At 56.1% G+C, this 19837-nt stretch overlaps 1 protein-coding gene across 1 annotated transcript in view; it reads right to left on the minus strand.

The window, feature by feature from the left end:
* SHANK2 (SH3 and multiple ankyrin repeat domains 2) overlaps positions 1 to 19837 on the minus strand; it is a 564129-nt gene that overhangs the window by 422716 nt on the left and 121576 nt on the right. The window contains exons 7-8 of the mRNA XM_018043149.1: positions 10935 to 11086; positions 9917 to 10084 (exon numbers count right to left, since the gene is read on the minus strand). Of these exons, the coding sequence (XP_017898638.1) occupies positions 9917 to 10084; positions 10935 to 11086 (320 nt within the window). The remainder of the gene's footprint in view (positions 1 to 9916; positions 10085 to 10934; positions 11087 to 19837) is intronic.

Here is a 19837-nt window from a genome sequence, read left to right on the forward strand (position 1 = left end):
CACACACACAGACACACACAGACATTGCCAAGGTAATGTCCTGTGAATCCCTCTCAGTGAAAACTCTGCCTGGGCTCTTCTGGATGTAAGCTTAGGTATAATTTTAATTTTCCCCTTATATCAGTTTGAGATTTTTGATCTTCAAATTGAAGGAGCCCTCGCCAAACCACTCTCTCCAAAGGCCTTCCAGGAAGCAAGACTGGGTTTGGCTTAACTACCCTATAGTCAGAAGTGAAGAGAGCTGCATTGGTGTAAAAAAAAAATTTAACAATCACTCCACACCCATCCTCCCCCTTCCCGAGGTTAACCTGAAATGGTGAGGTTTTATGTGACATCATGGGATCGTGTCTCGCTCTCCTCACCAAGGGTCACGACACAACGCGAAGAGATAAAACAGCGCCGCTGACTCTAAGGGCTTCCTTCCCACCCCTGTCTTTCTCAGAGCCCAGTGTCTGAGAACAAGCAAAACCAGAAAATTCAGACACATGCTGGAACAACAACAAACTCCCATAATCGCTTTCCTAAAGGATCATATTTGCTCATCTCTTCTCTTAAACCACTGGCTGTTACGTGACCCTGGCCACCTGATGCGAAGAGCTGACTCATTTGAAAAGACCCTGATGCTGGGAAAGACTGAGGGCAGGAGGAGAAGGGGACGACAGAGGATGAGATGGTTGGATGGCATCACCGACTCAATGGACATGAGTTTGGGTCAACCCTGGGAGTTGGTGATGGACAGGGCGGCCTGGCGTGCTGCACTTCATGGGGTTGCAAAGAGTCGGACACGACTGAGCGACTGAACTGAACTGAACCGTCACGCAACAGAAGCCGTGTTTGCTGAAGAAGCGGCCTGGCGCGCGGGAAAGGGAGGACGGACTCTGGGCGAGGCGGTGGCCAGAGGGGTGAGCGGACCGGCTGCAGTCAGTGGGGGCGGGGGCGAGGAAGAGGTGAGTAAATGAACGGGAGCAGGCTTCCCAGAGTCTGAGAAGGGGGTCAGCGACGCAGCGCTCGCGGAAGGAGTCGAAACTCCGCGGCACTGGGCCAGAAAAGGAGGCGCTTCAGAATGAGCTCTCGGTTTCAGCAGAAAAGCAAGACAGGAACTGTGTAGGCGCGCCTGGGTGTGAGCGGACGCACGCCCGACTCTGGCTGCACACTCGCACCTGGGGTTCTGGCTTCGGCAAAGGACTGGACGAAGGTGCTGTAACCTACCCGGGGAAAACGAGAGCTGGAGACCTGCAGAAGCGGGCCGGCCACCCCATGTTCATAGGGCTCCTCTGTGGCGGTGCCACCCGGGTACTCGCATGTGCCAGTTTGGAGCTTCAAGGAGAGTCAGAGTTGAGTCAAGTTATGGAATCTGTTGGCAGATGTGGACTGCAATCGCGTCAAATTGTCACTTTTAGGCAAAAATGGCTGAATGATGGTGGTTTCGCGGGTTCAGTCTAAGAGACGATATTTAAACCCACAGGTCTGAATGCAGTCGCTTAGGAAGAGCATTTACGGGGAGAGAACAGGGGCAGAGCCTTGGGCACCCACCACATAGAGGTGGAACAGAAGAGCAGGAGCTTTCCTGGCGGCTCAGCTGTAAAGAATCCGCCTGCCAACGTAGATGCAGGTTCAGCCCCTGGGTTGGGAAGATCCTCTGGAGAAGGAATGACAACCCACTCCAGTGTTCTTGTCTGAGAAATCCCATGGACAGAGGAGCCTGGCGGGCTACAGTCCATGGGGTTGCAAAGAGTCAGACATGACTGGGAGACTAAAGAGCAAGCCCCTCTGAGAGGGCCTGGAGTCAGTAACAGGCCGGGAGCAGTGAGCACACTTAATACCCGGACCTTGGGTTCTAAATTCCACTCTGGACTCAAAAGAATCGGGACTCCTGACAGAGACGGCTGATTCGATGGGGACTGAGGCACAAAAAAACAAGATGAGCTTGGAACACCGTGCTGAGTCAGAAGGAGAAAGGATGACGATTTGTCCACAGGACACACGGGCCATCCTGAAGAGGCTCCCTGGACCCGAAGTGGGACAACATTAACAGACCTCTTGAAAAAACAGGAATCCACGAAACCACATTACTATAAATACGTGAACAAATAAACAGGAAGAGAAAGCTCCTTCTGATAACAGAAAGCCAACTAATTAGTGTGAGAAGTAAGGATGGGAGTAGGAAAGTCTCCATTTAGCAGTTAATTACTTAATTCAGGCAAGAAATACCGCGCATGCTAAAAACCAGCAGGTGAGAGGGAGACGGGGAAACGGGCTTTCTCAGATGCTCCCTGACTACAAAGGGAAGAGGAGCCAGCGGTGCAGAATCTGGCAGGTTCCAGGTGAACTGGGGGTCAGAGTGGACATGGCCAGTGACGGCAAATGGTCACCACTGCCCCCTGACTGGACCGCCAGAAACACACGTCCCCTCCATGATATTCCTGCAAAAACGCCCCTCATCTCACCACCAGGAAACACTGAGCAAGTCCGCACCAGGCAGCAGGCTCCACACGACCACCCTGTAACCTTCGGAAGAGGCCCCTGAGAGAACCAAGGGAAGATGGATGAACTCTGCCAGGTAGAAGGGTGCCTGCGGGGTCCCAGACTGCACCTTTTCACCGTGCGTGCCAAGTCACTTCCGTCGTGTCTGACTCTTCGTGACCCTGTGGACTGTAGCCCTCCAGGCTCCTCTGTCCATGGGATTCTCCAGGCAAGAATACTGGAGTGGGTTGCCATGCCCTCCTCCAAGGGATCTTCCCGACCCAGGGATCAACCTGTATCTCTGACATCTCCTGCTTCGGCAAGCCTGCTCTTTACCACGAGCACCATCTGGGAAGCCCCACATCCTTTTACTATATTGGGCATTACTGGGACAATGGGAAAAACTAAAATGTGGTCTCTAAGTACATAGAATTCTCTGTATTTGCTTCTGCAAACCCTCTTTAAGTTTGAAATTAAAATATTCACTCAATTTTTAAAAAAGAGCAATTAGTACTTGTTTGACAAAAAGACCTCAAAGCTTATTAAAAATGTGTCTTCCCCCAAGATAAGTCGTGCTAACCCTTTGTCCTTTATTTGAAAAGGGTGTTGTACTTTCTGGCCCTTGGGAGACAGATTTAAAGGATTGACAGAGGTCGGAAAGTAAGGAGAATGTAAAACAGCACCCCCTGCACGCGTGGAGCTTAACCATTTTCTTCTGAGACGCTTTTTGGAAAATGCATGTGTCTAGGGCTCCACCCCAAAACCACTTCCTGCAAATCTCCGGGGCAGGTGCATTTGGTGGAGACTCCCCACAGAATCTGGGATCTGGGATTCCCTCACCTATGCTGAGCGCCCCCCTCCCCCCATCACTAGCCAAACCCATGATACGTGTGAATGAGGAAAAAAAGACTGCTCCTTCCTCCAGGCACGGCACTGCCACCTGCTGGACACCTGCTGTGATACAGCCAGAAGCCTAAATCTACAGCAAGTGGCACAGCGCCCCCTGGGGCTGGGCGGTGCAACTAGAGCAACGCGGAGTTGATCGCATTGCAAACGCTTCTGCTTGGTTCTGTGCCACAAGCAATCCAAGTCCACACCACACTTGGGCATTTCTCCTACAGCATGTGCTTTATAAGACAGGCTGGAGGTATGACAGCAGAACAGTCAGCGTGCAACACCCACACAGACCCAGAACCACACCCTGCTGTGAGCGCCATCAGGGAACGTCCAGGGGGCCTGTCCCATGACTGTGGGGTCAGGGGAAGCACCGAGGACTTGGAGCCCAGGTCTGAGGGTGAGCAGGTGTTAGCCCAGTGAAGAAGAGGGACAGGAGGGAGCAGTGGCCCAAACCTGTAACTTCCTTAAGGCGAGAGCTTCTCATTTGAAAATGATAAATAATAAACAGCAACCAATAACAAATTAAGACCGAGAGGTAAACATCCTTAAGGAAATTGTTGCCGCAAATCAAATGAGATCTGTGTGAAGGCCTGAGAGCAAGCGGGCGAGGTGCTCTCTGTCCAGTATCACTCCCTACAGACAAAACCAGGCAGGGCCGGAGGACACGGTGAGGATGTTTGGGGGCGTGGTCAGATGATGATGGGGATAGTGGGGGCGTGGCCAGGTAGTGATGGTGATAGGGGCGTGGCCAGGACTTATTAAGCACTTACTAGATCCCAGGCACTATGGGAAGTGTGTCATTTTACCGTCTCAAGAGCTCTATGAATTGTTACTGAGCCAACTTTAGAGATTTAGCAAAGAAGTTCAGAGAGGCTAAACCACTTGCTCAGGTGGCCCAGGCCATGCTGAGGGGGATCTGCAATCCCAGCCCAGAATAAACTACTGACAGCTCAAGGAAGAAATCTCACATCTCCCACATAGAATCAGACAGAATCAGGGAAGGAGGAAGAGAGCGAGATGCCCCACGTGGGCCAGTCTTGTGGGCACAGCTGCTCGTGAAGGTGTGTGTTAAGACGAGACTCCTTCACCAAGCAGCTGTCCTCTCACTGGGCCCTCAGCCTCACCAGCAACACATTCTCGAGTCCTGAGATAGCCAACCCCCATCACTCAGGTCACAGCAAGATGGCTGGCGCTGCACGGGTGGACGTGAAAGTACTAATACTTAGCAACTAAAACTGCACTGAACTTTGGGCTTCCCTGGTGGCTCAGATGCTAAGGAATCCACCTGCAATGCAGGAGACCCAGGTTTGATCCCTGAGTCGGGAAGATCCCTTGGAGAGGGAATGGCAACCCACTCCAGTATTCTTGCCTGGAGAATTGCATGGACAGAGGAGCCTGGTGGGCTACTGTCCATACCGTTGCAAAGAGTCGGACACAACTGAGCAACTAAACTGCACTGAAGCCCCCTAATCCGACCCACCAATTGCCTAGGCCGTGGGAATGTGTTGGGGTGGCTTTTACTTCTTTATGATTCTTCATATGTTCAAAGAATTCTATGTTGAGCAGGTACTTCTTCAGTAATGAAAAAAATTAACGTGAACCCAAGTTTAAAGGTTTGCAGACATGTCAAAAACGTGTGCTCTTCCAAAGTCAGCCTGCAGGGGGCGTGTGTTCCCAGTCGCGAGGCCTGGGGGCTGGATCTGAAGGCCTCAAGTTGCAGGTAAACGTCAGCCTCCCATCACTCACAGGCAACCGAGCCGCCGGTAATACCTGGGAGCAGGCGGAAAGGAGCTGTCAGGTGCCACGCAGAGGGGGCTGACGCGGACCCCAGAACCCCGCGGTGCTCTTCCAAGAATCTGGGAGATGCAAACCCCCCTGCCCTCGACTTCCTTCCGCCAGCAGAGCACTGTGGCTGGAGGGGTGGCTTCGTCCGGGAGCCCTGCAGGCCCGACACAGCACCAGGCTTCCGGTGCGGGGCGCACTGGGAACCTCGGGCAGGTCACCCACCCTCTCTGGGCCCGGCTAACTCGGAGCCCAGCAGGTGTCTGCCAGCGTTGCGGGACGGGTGTGAATAGATGGGGAGGACAGCGTTTGCTGGGTGAACGGGGCCCTCCCTGACCGAGGATGATAATCGGGGAGGGAGGGCCACACTGCGATGAGTTCCTTGCTCAAGCCCCCTGCGCGACCCCTGCTGAAGGTCACGGTTCCGCGGAAGGCCAGCAGCTCCAATTAAGCAGGTGCTTCCGCAGGACTCGCGTGGAAAAGCAAGCCACCGCCGGAGGACGGTGTAGGGGCCCTGAGGGACGACGCGGGAGCAGGATGTGCCGCCCGGGTTAATGCCTCCGCCTTCCAAACGCACTGCTGGGGGCAGGGCTGCAAACCCCCGAGGCTGGGTGGCCTCTGGTGCCAGATGCGCGGAATCCACGCAGGGGGTCTCAGGGGCCACAAGTGTGGGAGGCAACACCACAGAAGTGAACCCCCACGCCCCCAGCATACACGGTCACCCTCCCTCCAGCGGGGGCAGCCCTCCCAGGAGACAAGCGAGCTTGCCCCGACCGTCCCCATCGGGCTCAGGGTGAGGCCGCCCCAGCCAGGGATGAGGCGGGAAGGGAAGGGAGAGGGAGGCGGGAGGCGGAGCCAGCCTGGGGCCGGATCCAAGCTCAGTGCCCTCTGCGGTTCTGGGTGTCTGATGCTCTGGCATCGGGAGTCTTGCGGGCACTGGAGGGGCTGCCCTGCCAGGGAGAGCTGATTCCTAGAAATGGACAAGGACGCAGCCAGGAGCACAAATACACAGCCACCATGCAGAGTCCTCACCGGCCCTCCTCCGTGGGGCTCTCATGCTTGGGGCCCCTCACCCTGCCCTAACCACCCAGGGAGGGTCCCAGACAGCCGGGGCAGCCCCTGCCCCCCAGGGCCGCTGGGGTCCCTCAGCCTGCTCGTCCAGCCTCACCCGTTCCTTCCCTTGAAAACCACAGTAAAGCCTCTGTCCACAGGCCCCCCCGCCCTCCCTGCATGGTGGTGCCTGGTGGGCTGTGTCCCTTCTCTAAGGTCTGTGAGTGACAACCATCTTTCACGGGCAGCCATGTCCTGATGGGCTGGCCTCACCAGACCTGAACAGGAGAAAGTTACTTTAATGGGAGCAGGGGGGAAACGCAGCTTGAGGAGCAGATGCCCAGCACATGGACATAGAGGGTCCCTGGGGAGTCTTCCAAAACATGCAGATAAAACTCCATCTGTGCCAGGGAAGGCCTGAGGTCTGTCGCACCCCCCAGGGCACCGGCCCTGCCACCCCGGGGACACAGACTCTGCCCCAGTGTCGTGACCGCTCGGGGTGAACGCGCTCCCCCTGCGTCCGTCGCTAACCCCACACTTAAGGACGTTATATTCTGAATGCACATTTTGGGAGTTCAAAAAGAAAACTGCAAAACAACCAACATGATGATGTGTAAAGGGTGAGTAAATCCTGGAAGGAAAATGCACGCAGGTGTTTTCCAGTAGGACGGTCTGGTTCCCAGGTCGTACGTGCATTTGGCCCCCGTCACATCCTGGGGCAGCCCAGGCGACAAAAGAAACCTGTTCCGCGGAGGCTCCTCTCTGTGATGAGTGCACTGCTCTCGGATGCATCACTGAAAGGAGCATCACGCATGGGGCTGACCTTGCCCAGTTCCTTTGGATGGACCAGGGGGCCGGGCCGGGAGATGGGCCTGGGGGCGCCAGGCCTGGGGGGCACCCCGCTTGACCCTGTCTCCTCGGACTCACAGCTCAGCCCGGTGCCCTGGGCCAGCGGCTATTCAGAGGCCCTGAGGGTCACGAGGAAGACAGGGCGCTCTGTCCTCGGTGACAGTGCCCTGCACCTCCTCCTTCCTCGCAGGTCACCCGGGGGCGGAATGGCCCCCAGTGCTGCCCTGCCAACAGGGCTGGGACCCCCTTGGGAGCTGCTGGCAGAGCCTGAAACTGTCCCCTCTCACATCCTCAGCAAAGTGCACGTGTGAGGATGACAGGCTTGGACTTTTAATGGTCAGCAGGAAGCTGAGGGGGCTTCCCCAGTGGGGCAGCGGTAAAGAATCTGCCTGCCTATGCAGAAGGTACAGGAGACGCAGGTTCAAGCCCTGGGTCAGGAAGATCCCCCAGAGAAGGACATGGCAACCCCTTCCAGTGTTCCTGCCTGGGAAATGCGACGGACAGAGGAACCTGGCGGGCTACAGTCCACGGGGGTCACGAAGAGTTGGGCATGACTGAGCGTGCACGCACACACGAAGCTAAGATGAGCAGACAGACTGAGCGCCACCCTGGGGGACCGCTGGCCTGCCCCTGCCTGGTGACGGCTGGAACCCTCCCAGGGAGATGTGAAGCACGGCCGGGCAGACATGTGTGTGCGAGTGAGCATGTGTGGGTCTGTGATCTTTGCTCACATCCATCATCTATCTCCCCGGCCCCATCACATGGATCTGAGACCCACAGGATGGGGCGTTACTATTCACCGCTGGGCTCAGTGTCCAGGACACTGGCAGGCCTGGCAGGCATGACACAGGAGGTGACGCCCATGCCAGGGGCAGGGTTGGGGGCAGTCTGCAGTGTAGCTGCAGAGCCAGGGCCCTGGGCTCAGGGGCTCACGGTGGCTGCCTGGCACCCGAACGCCATGGCCCGGGAGTGGTTACGGAAAACTCCAATTCTGTGACAGTCAGGGTCTAGGTCCCAGGCGCGCTGGGGACTCCAGCATCTGCCTGCTTCACTGAGTTAAAGGAGGCAGACCCCCAGAGCACACTCCTCTCCTAGGGGGCCAGACGTCCTGCAATCGGCAAGGCCCCCAGCCAAGGCGAGCGGAGGCTCCGCTCGCCCCTCAGCTCCGCCCATTGCCCCTGCCCCAGCCTCCCAGGCCCCTCTCCCCCGCATAATTGACCCTCCGGCCGCCAAGAGACACACGTGCCTCCTCCAGGGGCAAGCACATCACATGACAGGACCCACGGCTCCCCTGAGAACGCGGTGTTTTCACAGGACAAATCCAAACCCAAAAGAGACAACAGCTCAGGAGGCGGTGTCTGCTGAGGGGGGATCTCGGACGTGGGCTTCCCTCCCTCCCTGCCATCCGTTCCCACCTCCTGGGGGATGTGACCCCGGGCGTCCCCCGGCGGGAGGCCCGCATCCTCACTGCCCCTCCTCCAGGCCCGGGCAGCCTCCAGCACAGGGGTGCCTGAGGGCAGCCCACCCCACCTGCCGAGGCCTGCTGCGCCCACTGGAAGCTCTAGTGCCAGCTCTATAGCCTCCAGCCCGAAGGGCAGGTGCCCAGTGACAACACTGCCAGGAGAGGGGTGACTCCTTCTGGAACCTTCCGCAGTGAAGCCCTGGAGACCCAGAGTCGGTCACTGGCGAGGTCCATGCTGGGTCCCCCCACCCGCGTCCCTCATGCCCCCTGAGCAGCTCAGCCCCCCTCCCACCCCCGCCCAGAAAAATGCCATCCACAGCCCAGTGTCACTGCAGACAATTGCGGCCCTAGGCTCCTACGGACTCTGCAAACACAGCAACGTGGGTTTCGGGGTTGTTCGCAGCCTTGCTGGGGGGTGCTGGGGGGCCCAGGTCGTGACATTCCCGGCAGAAGCAACTGCTTCGGCCAAGAGGGCAAAGGAGGAAGGCGGGACCTTTCTGGAAAACACTGGGTCTTGCCCGCGTTCCATCCTTTCTACTGCCTGAGGGTGTAGGAGGCCCTGCTGAGCCCACTTCACAGATGAGCAAACAGAGGCTTGGTGAGCAGGGTCGCAGAGGCCCGCCACCCCCGGCTCACACCACAGGAGGGAATCGGGTGCTCCTCCAGACTGAGCAGACGCGCCAGAACTGAACGATAGGCGCGCCAGGCTGGGGCGGGCCCACCTCTGCACCTCCGCACCTCTCCGCCCGCAGTGGGTGTGTGCATCACCCTGCTGAGATGGGCAGGTGTGTAAGGCGAGGGTGTTGAAGGGAAAGACAGGTAGCCCGAGAAGCAGTCAAAGTCAGTGCAATGCACAGGCCGAGCGTGAGAACATCAGAGCCTCTTCCCTGACCTCCCGGCTGGCTATCCCTGCTCCTCTCTCCCAAACCCCTCCATCCGCACGGAGGCCCTCACTTCCAGCCCTGCGCCACCGGGCTCTCTGACTGGCTGGCTTTGGAGGGACTCAGCCAATGGGAGGGCGGGAAGACGGAGGGGCAGGTACCTCTTCTGCGCATCCTCCGTGACTCTGCCCAGCTCTCGGTGCCCTCCCCTGCGGGCGAACGGTCTCCTCTCTGTGCCCTCTGTCCACTAAAGACGCTTCATCGTAGCCACGAGGTGGGTTCTGTTACTGCCACGACCACAGCCGACACTCCCCCAGCCCCGCTACTGCAGGGGGATCTTGGAAACGTGTGCCTCGTTCAAGGACATCGGGCCCTTCGCCGGGTCACCCGCGCTCAGAAAGCCCCTGGTCCCAGGCTCTATAGGGAGCCCGGGCTGGGGGGCACCCGGAGCACCCACGGCTCCTATGGAGGGACGCTCATCCAGCACCCCAGCCCCGCCCACTGGCTGGCAGGTGAGGGCAGCCCCGCGCACCTGGTGGATTTCGTGCCAGCCATTCTCATCTTTGCAGCTCACGGCCGCGTGCTCGTGGAGCAGCAGCTCACAGCAGCAGGGGTCACCCCCGACCACCGCCGTATGATACAGTGGGGTCAGGCCGTAGCTGTCCTTGTAATCCGGGGATGCGCCAAGCTCCAAGAGGGTCTGAAAAAAAAAAAAAAACACCACACGTGAGGTCACTGGTCTCATGGCCCCTTCTGCAGGAGTGAATCAATCAAGAAGGAAGAGGAGGGTCATGCTCCCCACTCCCAGGTCAAGGTGACCATTAGCCCGGGGTTCCTGTACTTTTCCTGGCCTCCTGGAACTGAAATAGCACCTGGTGCCAGGCGCACACACACGCTTACACACCCGGGGGATGGAGGCATTCTGCACAGGTGACCCTCGGGCACTACCTGCTGCCCGGCTGACCCCTGTGGACCAGTGGAGAGTAAGGGGGGAGATGACATTTGCAGGGAAGAGCTGTACCGTTGAATAAAGGTACAGTGTAAACCATCTCTGTGCACATCCTGTGCGAAATGAGCCAGAGTCCTCATAAACACTTGATTTCCAAGGAAGCCAGCTGAACAAGGGCAGCCGCTATGAAGTTAAGAAATCTGCTTTATAGAAGAGCACCATCTGTGGGTCCTCCCCTCCTCGCCCTGACAGAGAGAGGGCCGGGGGCCTGAGCCCCGCTGTCCTGTGCTCCACAGCATGGTACAGAGCCTGGGCTGGTAGAGAGTGCCTGAATAACAGTGTGGGAAGTGATGGGGCTCAGGCCCACCCCCTGCCCCCCAGTGTCTATGGAGGGAGGCGGGTTTGAGCTGAAAATACAAGCCCTTTGGCTGAAACAGAAGGGAAAGATCACTTTTTGTGATCAGCTTGCTCTTCCAAGCTCCAGTGGGAACGCGACTTTGGGGTCACCCTGGGGTGGCTGTTGTGGGGCAGGAAGGGGCTCGGGGCAGACGCAGGGGGCCGGGCGAGGGGGCGTCCCCATGTGGGGTGGGCCCCGTGCTACCTTCAGGGCCAGCAGGTTCCTGGTGCGGGCGGCTTTGTGCAGAGCTGTCATCCCATCCTTGGCGCGGAAGTCTAGGTGGGCCCCGCCGTTCCGGAGGGCCTTGATCATCTCCGCGGGGTCGTCCAGCTGAGCGGCCAAGGTCAGGGGAGTCTCTAGGGGCCCAAACACACATGCGCTAGAACTAGCCAAGTCAGATCATCCCCACGGCTGAGTTCACACATCCCAAACAGCTTGACGAACTGACACCCCAGAGTAACACTGCCCCCATCCACCTGCCGACCCCAAGCGTCTACGCAACTCCAGCCTGGCTCTGGCAACCCTAGAGACGATGGCGGTGACTTTCACGGTCACGTGCAAACCAAAACGGGAGCAGAGGCAACATTCAACGTCATCGCTTCGTGGGCCCTGAGTCCAAGAAGCAGCCTCTGCCCTCGGCACAGAGACTCCCACAGCCCCAGCTGATGCCTCCCTACAGGAGGAACCACAGGTCAGGTAGGGCTGCAGGTGAAGATGCAAAGGAAGGGACTTCCGGGGGGTCCAGTGGTTAAGACTCCACACTTCCACTGCTGGGGTAGCGGGCTCAATCATTGGTGGGCGAACTAAGATCCCACATGAGGCAGGGTGCAGCCCGAAAGTAAAACATAAATAAATAAAAACAAAATTTAAAGACTGGAAAGGCAGACGCCCGCCTTCCTCATGTCAGTTTCACGACATCTACAGGCACCTTGGGAGACGCCAGGGGTTGAGCTGAAGGGAAACAAACGTGGGTTAAGACACAGGCTCATGCCCCCCAGGGGTCTCCACTGAGCCAGCACAGAGACCCCGACCGTCATCATGATGGGAGGGGACCAACACAAACAAGGACCAATCTACAAAAGCCCGGGGACAGAAGGCTGAAGTCCGCCTGCGTGGGGACAAGGTCAGGAAGGGGCCCCACACTGGGCAGGTGGACCAGTCTGCAGGGGGCTGTGGCTGAGGACGAGTCTTTGTCGTCAGACGGCTCTGCTCAGCGTCCCTCGAGTTCCCGCCATCACCCCTGTTGAACAGACTGCATGACTGATGTGGCTACTTTGAGAGGCTCTTAACTTACAGTAAAGGGCAAGGAGTAATACCACAACATGCAGGTTCCCCTGAAACACTGATAGTTAATAATGAGTCGTTCTAGCCTCAAGCAAGTTTGCAGAGTAAGAGAAGTGGGTTATCACCCAGGGGGCAGAATTCCCTTCGGACCACCTGTCACCCTCACAGCACCCGGTACCCTGAGAAAAGGCACCTTCATCACAAATTCAGATTGACAACTCCCTTCTATTTGTAATTCCGACACTGATCTATCCACACATGGGGGGGATAGATCAATAGTTTGGGGGGCTTTTAAAATGCACTGCTGGAATCCCTCTGTGCCTTGATTTTTCGTGGTGAGACCCATGGTTTAACCTCCTCCTTGTAACTTGTCTGCAGCAGGCAGACACACCCCAGAGTGTGTGAACACACAACTTATGTGTTGTCTTCCGAGGGAAATGGTATGACGCTCACAAATGCCACAGACATATCCTTGCTGTAAATGTACCAGAGGCACCCTCTCAAGCAGAGATATTTAAATGAAGGAGTTTTCTGGGACAACTAAAGGACCGTGGCGACAGTGGGGACATTCCCTACACAAAAAAACGTCAGCAAGGCAAGAAAGTCAGGACTTGGAGAGGGTGTTGGGGATGCAGACCGGCTGGGATCCCGGGCAGTGGTGTGGATACAGGGTCGATGGGCAGAGAGAAAAAGACTCAGAGAGAGACCCCCGGCCACCCCAAACGGGAGAGGGAGGGCCAGGCCCTCGCTGCCTCACCCCAGCCACGCCCGGCAGAGAAAGGACGCCACAGGGGGTTGTGGGTGACCGGGGAAGGGCGTAAGGATGGGGCTGTCAGGAGCCGCCGGCAGCCACCCTCCAAAGTCAAGCCTCTTACAGCAGCTCCTCGTGTGTGAGCGCACATCCATGCTGACAGAGCCCAGGGCAAGGCCAACCTTCAGAACGATTCGGGCCTTCCTTTCTCATTGACGGTCTGTACTTGGCCGATGCCAAAGCCAGGCGGTCCAAAGGAGAAAGCTTTTGTTTCTGTGGCACTGTTTTCACAGCTGACAACCTCAACGCCACTTTACACGGAGAACACTGTCTAAGAGCGAGGTGCTGGCAAATGGTGACATCCCTAATTGCAGAGCCCTCTGTGGGGCCAGCGCTGGGCACGCAGGCAGGTGGAGGGGAGCAGACACCCTGTCGGGGGCTGCGTGCCTCCTGCACGAGACGGAATCTCAGCCCTTGGACGCCATTCAGGGACAATGAGTAACACATCATGTCCTAAGAATTTCAGAGGCCCTCGCAGACCGACACCACAGACTCGGCACGCTCAGGCCCAGCCAGGACCCACCCTGGCGAGGTCGGGAGAGCCCCCAGCTTAGACTCCCATTCTGGAAGGGGGCGTCCAGTGAGACCCCATGTGGGCGGACGGGAGCAGCAAGTAGGGTCTCGTCACCAGCTCACTCGTGCGGCCCTTACTGGACTACACTGTCTATAACCGCGTATCGTGATCCCGCCTCCAGCACGCTTGAGAACGGCAATCAGTTGGCACCCTAGTTCTTTGAAAATATTTCTGCTTTGGCGTTTTGAAATTTTCTAAGTTTTAAAAAATGCACCGGAACCTCCATGAATATAACCTCACAGGGGACCAGTCTCTCTCATCTTTGAAGGTGACTTTGAAGACAGCATCCCCTCTGAACCTACAAACTGCCTGATGGGATTCTGGCTCCAGGAATGACTGGGACGCGCTTTGAAAGGCAGATTCTCGGCCTTGAGCACGGGAGGCGCCTACAAGCCCAGGAGGAGGACACCAACTACAGGGCTGCCGGTCCATTTGGAGGTGGGGTGAGGCCGGGCGGGTGGAAGGCAGGCCGCAGGACGCTGTGCAGGCGCGGGACAGCTGCCAACCCCCGCAGCTGGGAGTGTGCGCCAGCCCCGGTTCAGGGGGCACAGCCAGGACCTCAGAAGGATGGGAGCCTGGTGAGAACCTCCCACAGGGGCAGCGTCGCCCAGCTCTGCTCCCCAAAAGCCTGGGCAGCCTCCAGCACGTGTCCCAAACCTTCCAGGCCTCAGTTTCCACACCTATGTTACTGCTGTTTAGTCACCAAGTCATGTCTGACTCTTGGCTATCCCAAGGGCTGTAGCCCGCCAGGGTCCTCTGCCAATAGGATTTCCCAGGCCAGAATACTGGAATGGGTTGCCATTTCCTCCTCCAGGGCATCTTCCTAACCCAGGGATCGAACCTGCATCTCCTGGTTGGCAGGCAGATTCTTTACCAGTGAGCCACCTGGGCAGCCCTCCTACACCAATACGATGGGAATCAGAGTAGGACCAGCACCTCGTGGGGCTCTGGGAGGATCAGATGCTACAGCTGATGCTAGGGCAGTGCTTGGCCCACAGTCAGAGTTTCTCCAGGGGATTTGGCTAGAAAGCGTTTTATTTTCTTTATTATTGTTTGACAAACACAGACAGCATATTAAAAGCAGAGACATTACTTTGCCAACAAAGGTCCATCTAGTCAAAGCTATGGTTTTTCCAGTAGTCAGGTATGGATGTGAGAGTTGGACCGTAATGAAGGCTGAGCACCAAAGAACTGATACTTTCAAACTGTGGTGTTGGAGAAGACTCTTGCAAGTCCCTTGCACTGCAAGGAGATTAAACCAGTCAACCCTAAAGGAAATCAACCCTGAATATTCATTGAAGGGACTGATGCTGAAGCTGAAACTCCAGTACTTTGGCCACCTGATGGGAAGAGCCAGCTCATTGGAAAAGACCCTGATGCTGGGAAAGATTGAAGGCAGGAGGAGAAGGGGGCAACAGAGGATGAAACGGTTGGATGGCATCACCGACTCAATAGACATGACTTTGAGCAAACTCTGGGAGATGGTGAAGGACAGGGAAGCCTGGCAAAGAGTTGGACACGACTGAGCAACTGAACAACACTGGGTTTTTTTCAGTATTTTTTAAAACCTATGCAATGCCTTTATTATTATATAACCATAAAAGTAATTTCTAAAATGAACCATGAAGCCAAGGCTTATTCCCACATCCCCCCGCCCCCTGGACAGGCACAAAGCCCACGAGACTTTCTTTCCTTTCTCAGTGAGAGACAGTCATGGTGTCCCAGGACACAGACCAAGTGAAACGAACATTCCCAGACCTAGTAAGTGATCCGCCCTGTGTGGGGACAGCAGCTGCCCCAGCGGGGAGGACCAGGTGTGTCTCCTCGAACTCCCACAGGACAGACGGCTACACAGACAGGCAGGGAGGTGGGTGGACGGGTAGGTGGGTACACCTGAGGGTGGGAGGGAGGGACGGGTAAAGCAAAGTGCCGGCCGACGGTACACAGACAGAGATGCCACACAAGTGCACAGCTAAGAATGAGCGGAACAGAACAACAGGGGACTAGTATTTGGTCACCAGGTAGACTGAGGGAATATAAACCATGCACTCAATCCACCTCTGTAAATAATTAACCCATCACTGGATTAAAACCCATTACTGAGTGGCTCCTAATTGAGAGATCACACCCACCTCATTCCATGGCCCGTTTGCCTCGTGCAGTTCAACACAGGCCAGCAAAGCCTGACCTTAGGGTGGAACCACTGAGTTCCAGCCTGGGCTCGGCTATGACTTTGACAGAAACCTTGACCCCTACAGGCCGTGGGTTCCCCGTCTGTTTTGCAAAGCTCCGCCCATGCGAAGGGTCACAGGAAGTCATGGCTTTGAACATGCTTCACCTGAGTGGCCAGTGACAGGACAGGTAAGAATCACGGTACCAGTTTAACCTGGAAACTGAGTCCCCAAAACACTCCCAAGAGGGACAGTATCCAGTGGACTCGGGGTTTCTGCCTTCGGTCACATTCGTACAACCTCACTTTCCTAAAACAATGCATTTGGTTAAAACTCGCATCTCTAAATCACAACACATCCCTTCTAAGACACGCTGAAATTTTGCCACCCAAATGCAGAACGGCAGACAATGACCCAGGACACCTTCCCATCTGAGACTGTGGCTGCCAAACCCGGGGAGAAGTAGCCTAGAATGTTCTAGAAGTCCCCACAATGCAGGTGTCTCCTTGGAAGGGGAGACCTGAGAAACTCATACAATCAAAAAAGCAGAGAGTTGGGGGCAACACTCCTGGCCTTACCCTTCTGCCCGTATCTCTCCTCCACCAGGTGTGGAGCAAAACTCTGACACGGCCCCAAAAGTCACAACATCACAGAGGGACATGTCCACATTTCCGTGATGAATCCAGGAACCTCAGCGACTCCTCAAAACTCCCCAGGACCAGCGAGAGGAAACATGGGATTGAGGCAGCCCCTGCTCATCCCCGAGAGCAACGGTTCTCAGATTTTGGAGGGCACGCGCACCACTCAGAAGGCTCGTTAACGCAAAGGGTACTGGCTCCGCTCCCAGAAATGGTGCGATGGGACTGAAGGGCTGAGAAACCGCAGCTCCAGGAGTGACCCTGGTGGGCCAAGGGCACGCTCTGCTGGAGGACATGGCTTCCCAGACTCAGCTACACAGTGACATCATTGGTTCCCACCTCAGACGCTAATGTAACCACTGTGGTGCATGACCCAAGAATCAGGGTGGTACAACCTCCCCAAGTGCCTTTTAGCCTGCAGCTGAGTCTGAGACCCTCTGCTCTGAACTCCTGCTAACCGCCAAACACTGGAGGCAACCAAAATGCCCTTCGGGAAGTGGACAGGGTAAGCAAAACTAGAAAATCTGTGCAGCGAATTACTATTTAGTGACTAAAAAGAAAAGTGTATCAAGTCCTGAAAAGATACAGCTCAATCTTATATGCGTGTTGCTAAGCAAAAGGAGCCAGTCTGGAAAAGCTACATGTTGCATGATTCCAATTAACATTCTGGAAAACTCAAAACTATGAGGATGCTAAACCAATCCTCATAGTTGCCAGGGGTTGCCAGGTTGCCAGGGGTTCTAAACAGAGGCAGGACTGAACAGGCAAAAAGTGCAGGGGATTTTTTTTTTTTTTAAGTTGCAAAACCATTCTGTATGATTCTGTAATGGTGAATACGAGAATCAAACATCTGTCAAAACCATAAACTCTACAAAGAGGGATGCTCAAGGTATGCAAATTTTTAAAATAAAGCTTAAAAGTTCATTTAGGAGATGTGGGATCCCAGGATGGAACGCAGACTGTGACAAAAGAGTCTAATTGTATTAAAAACGTAAAAAAACACATCACTGGAGGAGCGGGAGTCAACTGCTGACCTTGGGTGACTGCGGGAGTGAGCAAAGGCAAAAAGAGCGTCGCACAAGTGCGGTTCTCCGGCGGGTGAAGCTGTCTTCCAGTGTGGGGAGCTGGTCAACAACCTGGGGCCACTATATCTCTGCTCTGGGAAAGAGCAGTTTAACACAGAGACGGCTGAGAACAGAGCCAGGGTTCTCACCACCTGCATGGGCTGTTACAGAAAAGCAAGGGGTGGGGACTGGGACGATCCTTACGGTGACCGATGAGGACTGGGGACGTCAGCATGAATTCAGGGTTGGTCTACTCTAGATTCAGAGGGGTACACATGGAAACCGCCCTGTATCTATTCACGAACAAGTGCACACACATGTATCTGCTTGCTCCTTCCTCTGAGAAAGCGCACAAGCAACGACTCCCCAGAGGCGATGAGCACACGCAGCGCCCAGATCTTGGTCTCTAAGACCACCCTCCCAGGGCTGCTGACGGCGCAGCAGAGTGCACGGCTAGAGCAGGAAACACACAGGATGAGCCTGGAGCACCTTCTGGGGCCCAGGAGCAAGAGAGTGGCGTGAGGAGAAGGAAGAGGAGGGGGGCGGGGCAGGAGGGAGGAGGAGGAGGAGGAGCAGCAGCATCCACGCGGACACAGGAGCCAAATGCAGGAGCCCCCGGCGGTCAAGGCTGGAGGCATCTGAACAACAGAATACATAAAGCAGCATCGTGCGTGCGGGTGTGCGTGCTAAGCTGCTTCCGTCGTGTCTGACTCTTTGCAACCCCATGGACTGCCAGGCTCCTCATTCCACAGGGTTGTCCAGGCAAGAACACTGGAGTGGGTTGCCGTGCCCTCCTCCAGGGGCCCTTCCCAACCCGGGGACCAGACCCACACCTCTAAGTCTCCCGCACTGGCAGGAGGGTTCTTTAGCAAATGCACCACCAGGGAAGCCCAAGTGGTATTGTATTATAACTCAAATTATAAATTAAATATCCTTGCGTCCACACTGGTAAAAATAAATGAATGGGAGAGAGGAGACAAATTTCATCTGCTGAAGAACTCCACACCCAGCCAGGGGAGCAAGGGCCACATCCCAGTGACGAGCGTGCCCTGGATACAATGTGATGAGATGTGGTCCGCCTCTGCGACCTTCCTCCCAAACCTTCACGCCCCCGTCTAATCGTGACCCAAACGTCAGACAAACCTCCACAGAGGGACATGCACAAAACACCTGACCAGCTCTCAAAGGTCATCGAAAACAAGGAAAGCCCTGCAAAGCGTCATAAGCAAGGGGGCCTACAGAGACAGGAGGAAAGGCTGTCATGAGGGACCCGGAAACGGAAGGAGGACATTTAGTAACTACCAAGGAAAGATGAGCAACGTACGGGTCTCCAGACCACCTGCAGTCCTTTCTGAAACACGGCAGGTTACAAACAGGAAAAAGTCGGCAAGGATCGCAGGTGCCGTTGCAGCTCTCACTTGAATTCAGGTCTCTCTGAACCAGAAACCACACCTGGCAAGCCACACGCACCCAGATGCCGTCGGGGTCCCGGCTCGGGGGCCCTCAAGCGGCCTCCATCGGCCCCGGTACTTGCTGCATCTCGGACCCTCTGCGGACTGATGTTTACGAGGTCCCAGGACCGTGTCCTCAAGGTGCTGTTACTGCTGGGGAATTCCACCGGACTCATTCAGGGGCGAGGACGAGACGGAAGCATACAGGCTGAAGGGCCACCATCGTTTAATCAGGACCCACTGCCCGAGGCACCTTCTAATTGGGCCGTGCGGGAGCTGGGCAGGGGCGCGTGGCAGCGCCGGGCACATCTTGGCCCAGATGATGAGCTACCACCGCCTGGAAGCTAATGTCATCACTGGAGCTCAGAAATGAGGCCGGGACTCACCGCGGGGGCTCTGCAAAACCAGCCCAATCAATGTATATTCAATTTCTACTTCTCATCAAGATTCTCCCAGGGCTGAGAGACGTTTCTAGCTTTATTAGGGCCCTGTCTTCGCTGTGCCTGGGCTAACTTTCAAGTTTGGGAAGATAGCACAAAATAAAAGCCCTAAGTTTTGCTCCAGTTGTTAGTTTCACTTCCTTTTCAGGGCTCGAAACACCATCCTTCTCGTCCCAGAGGTTCCCACCTAAGCAGGAGATGAGCCAAGGTCCCACTGGATGAGTCTGCTTCTTTCCGCTACTCTCACTGTTACCTAATCAAATTTCCATCCGAATGGGGACCAGACGGTCGGAATAACCCGAGCTGCTTTGTTTTAATTGACAGGCTGCTCCTCCAGGATTTAATTATCTGTGGTGTGTCCCTTAGTCCAGAAGCGCCGCTTTGCCCCGCGCGGGCCCCCACGCCCAGCCCGGGGGCGCCCCCAGGACACGCAGCCCACGTGCAGGGAGGTAGCACGTGTGTTGGAAGCCTCATTGCGCTTCCTGTGCTTGGGAAGGAAGCCACTTCCAGCTCTCTGCTCTGGGAGTGCAGTCTGGTCCTCAGTCGGGCTCTGTCTCTTGGCGGCTGGCTTTTGAGGAGGCCGTAGATCTCAGCTAGGAGCCGCCAGGACACAGGCTCACCCTGGGATCATCAGCGCTGCGACCGCGCAGCATCTGGAATAAAGCGCGGGGGCG

This window comes from Capra hircus, chromosome 29, assembly GCF_001704415.2.
Source record: "Capra hircus breed San Clemente chromosome 29, ASM170441v1, whole genome shotgun sequence".
Lineage (NCBI taxonomy): Eukaryota > Metazoa > Chordata > Mammalia > Artiodactyla > Bovidae > Capra > Capra hircus.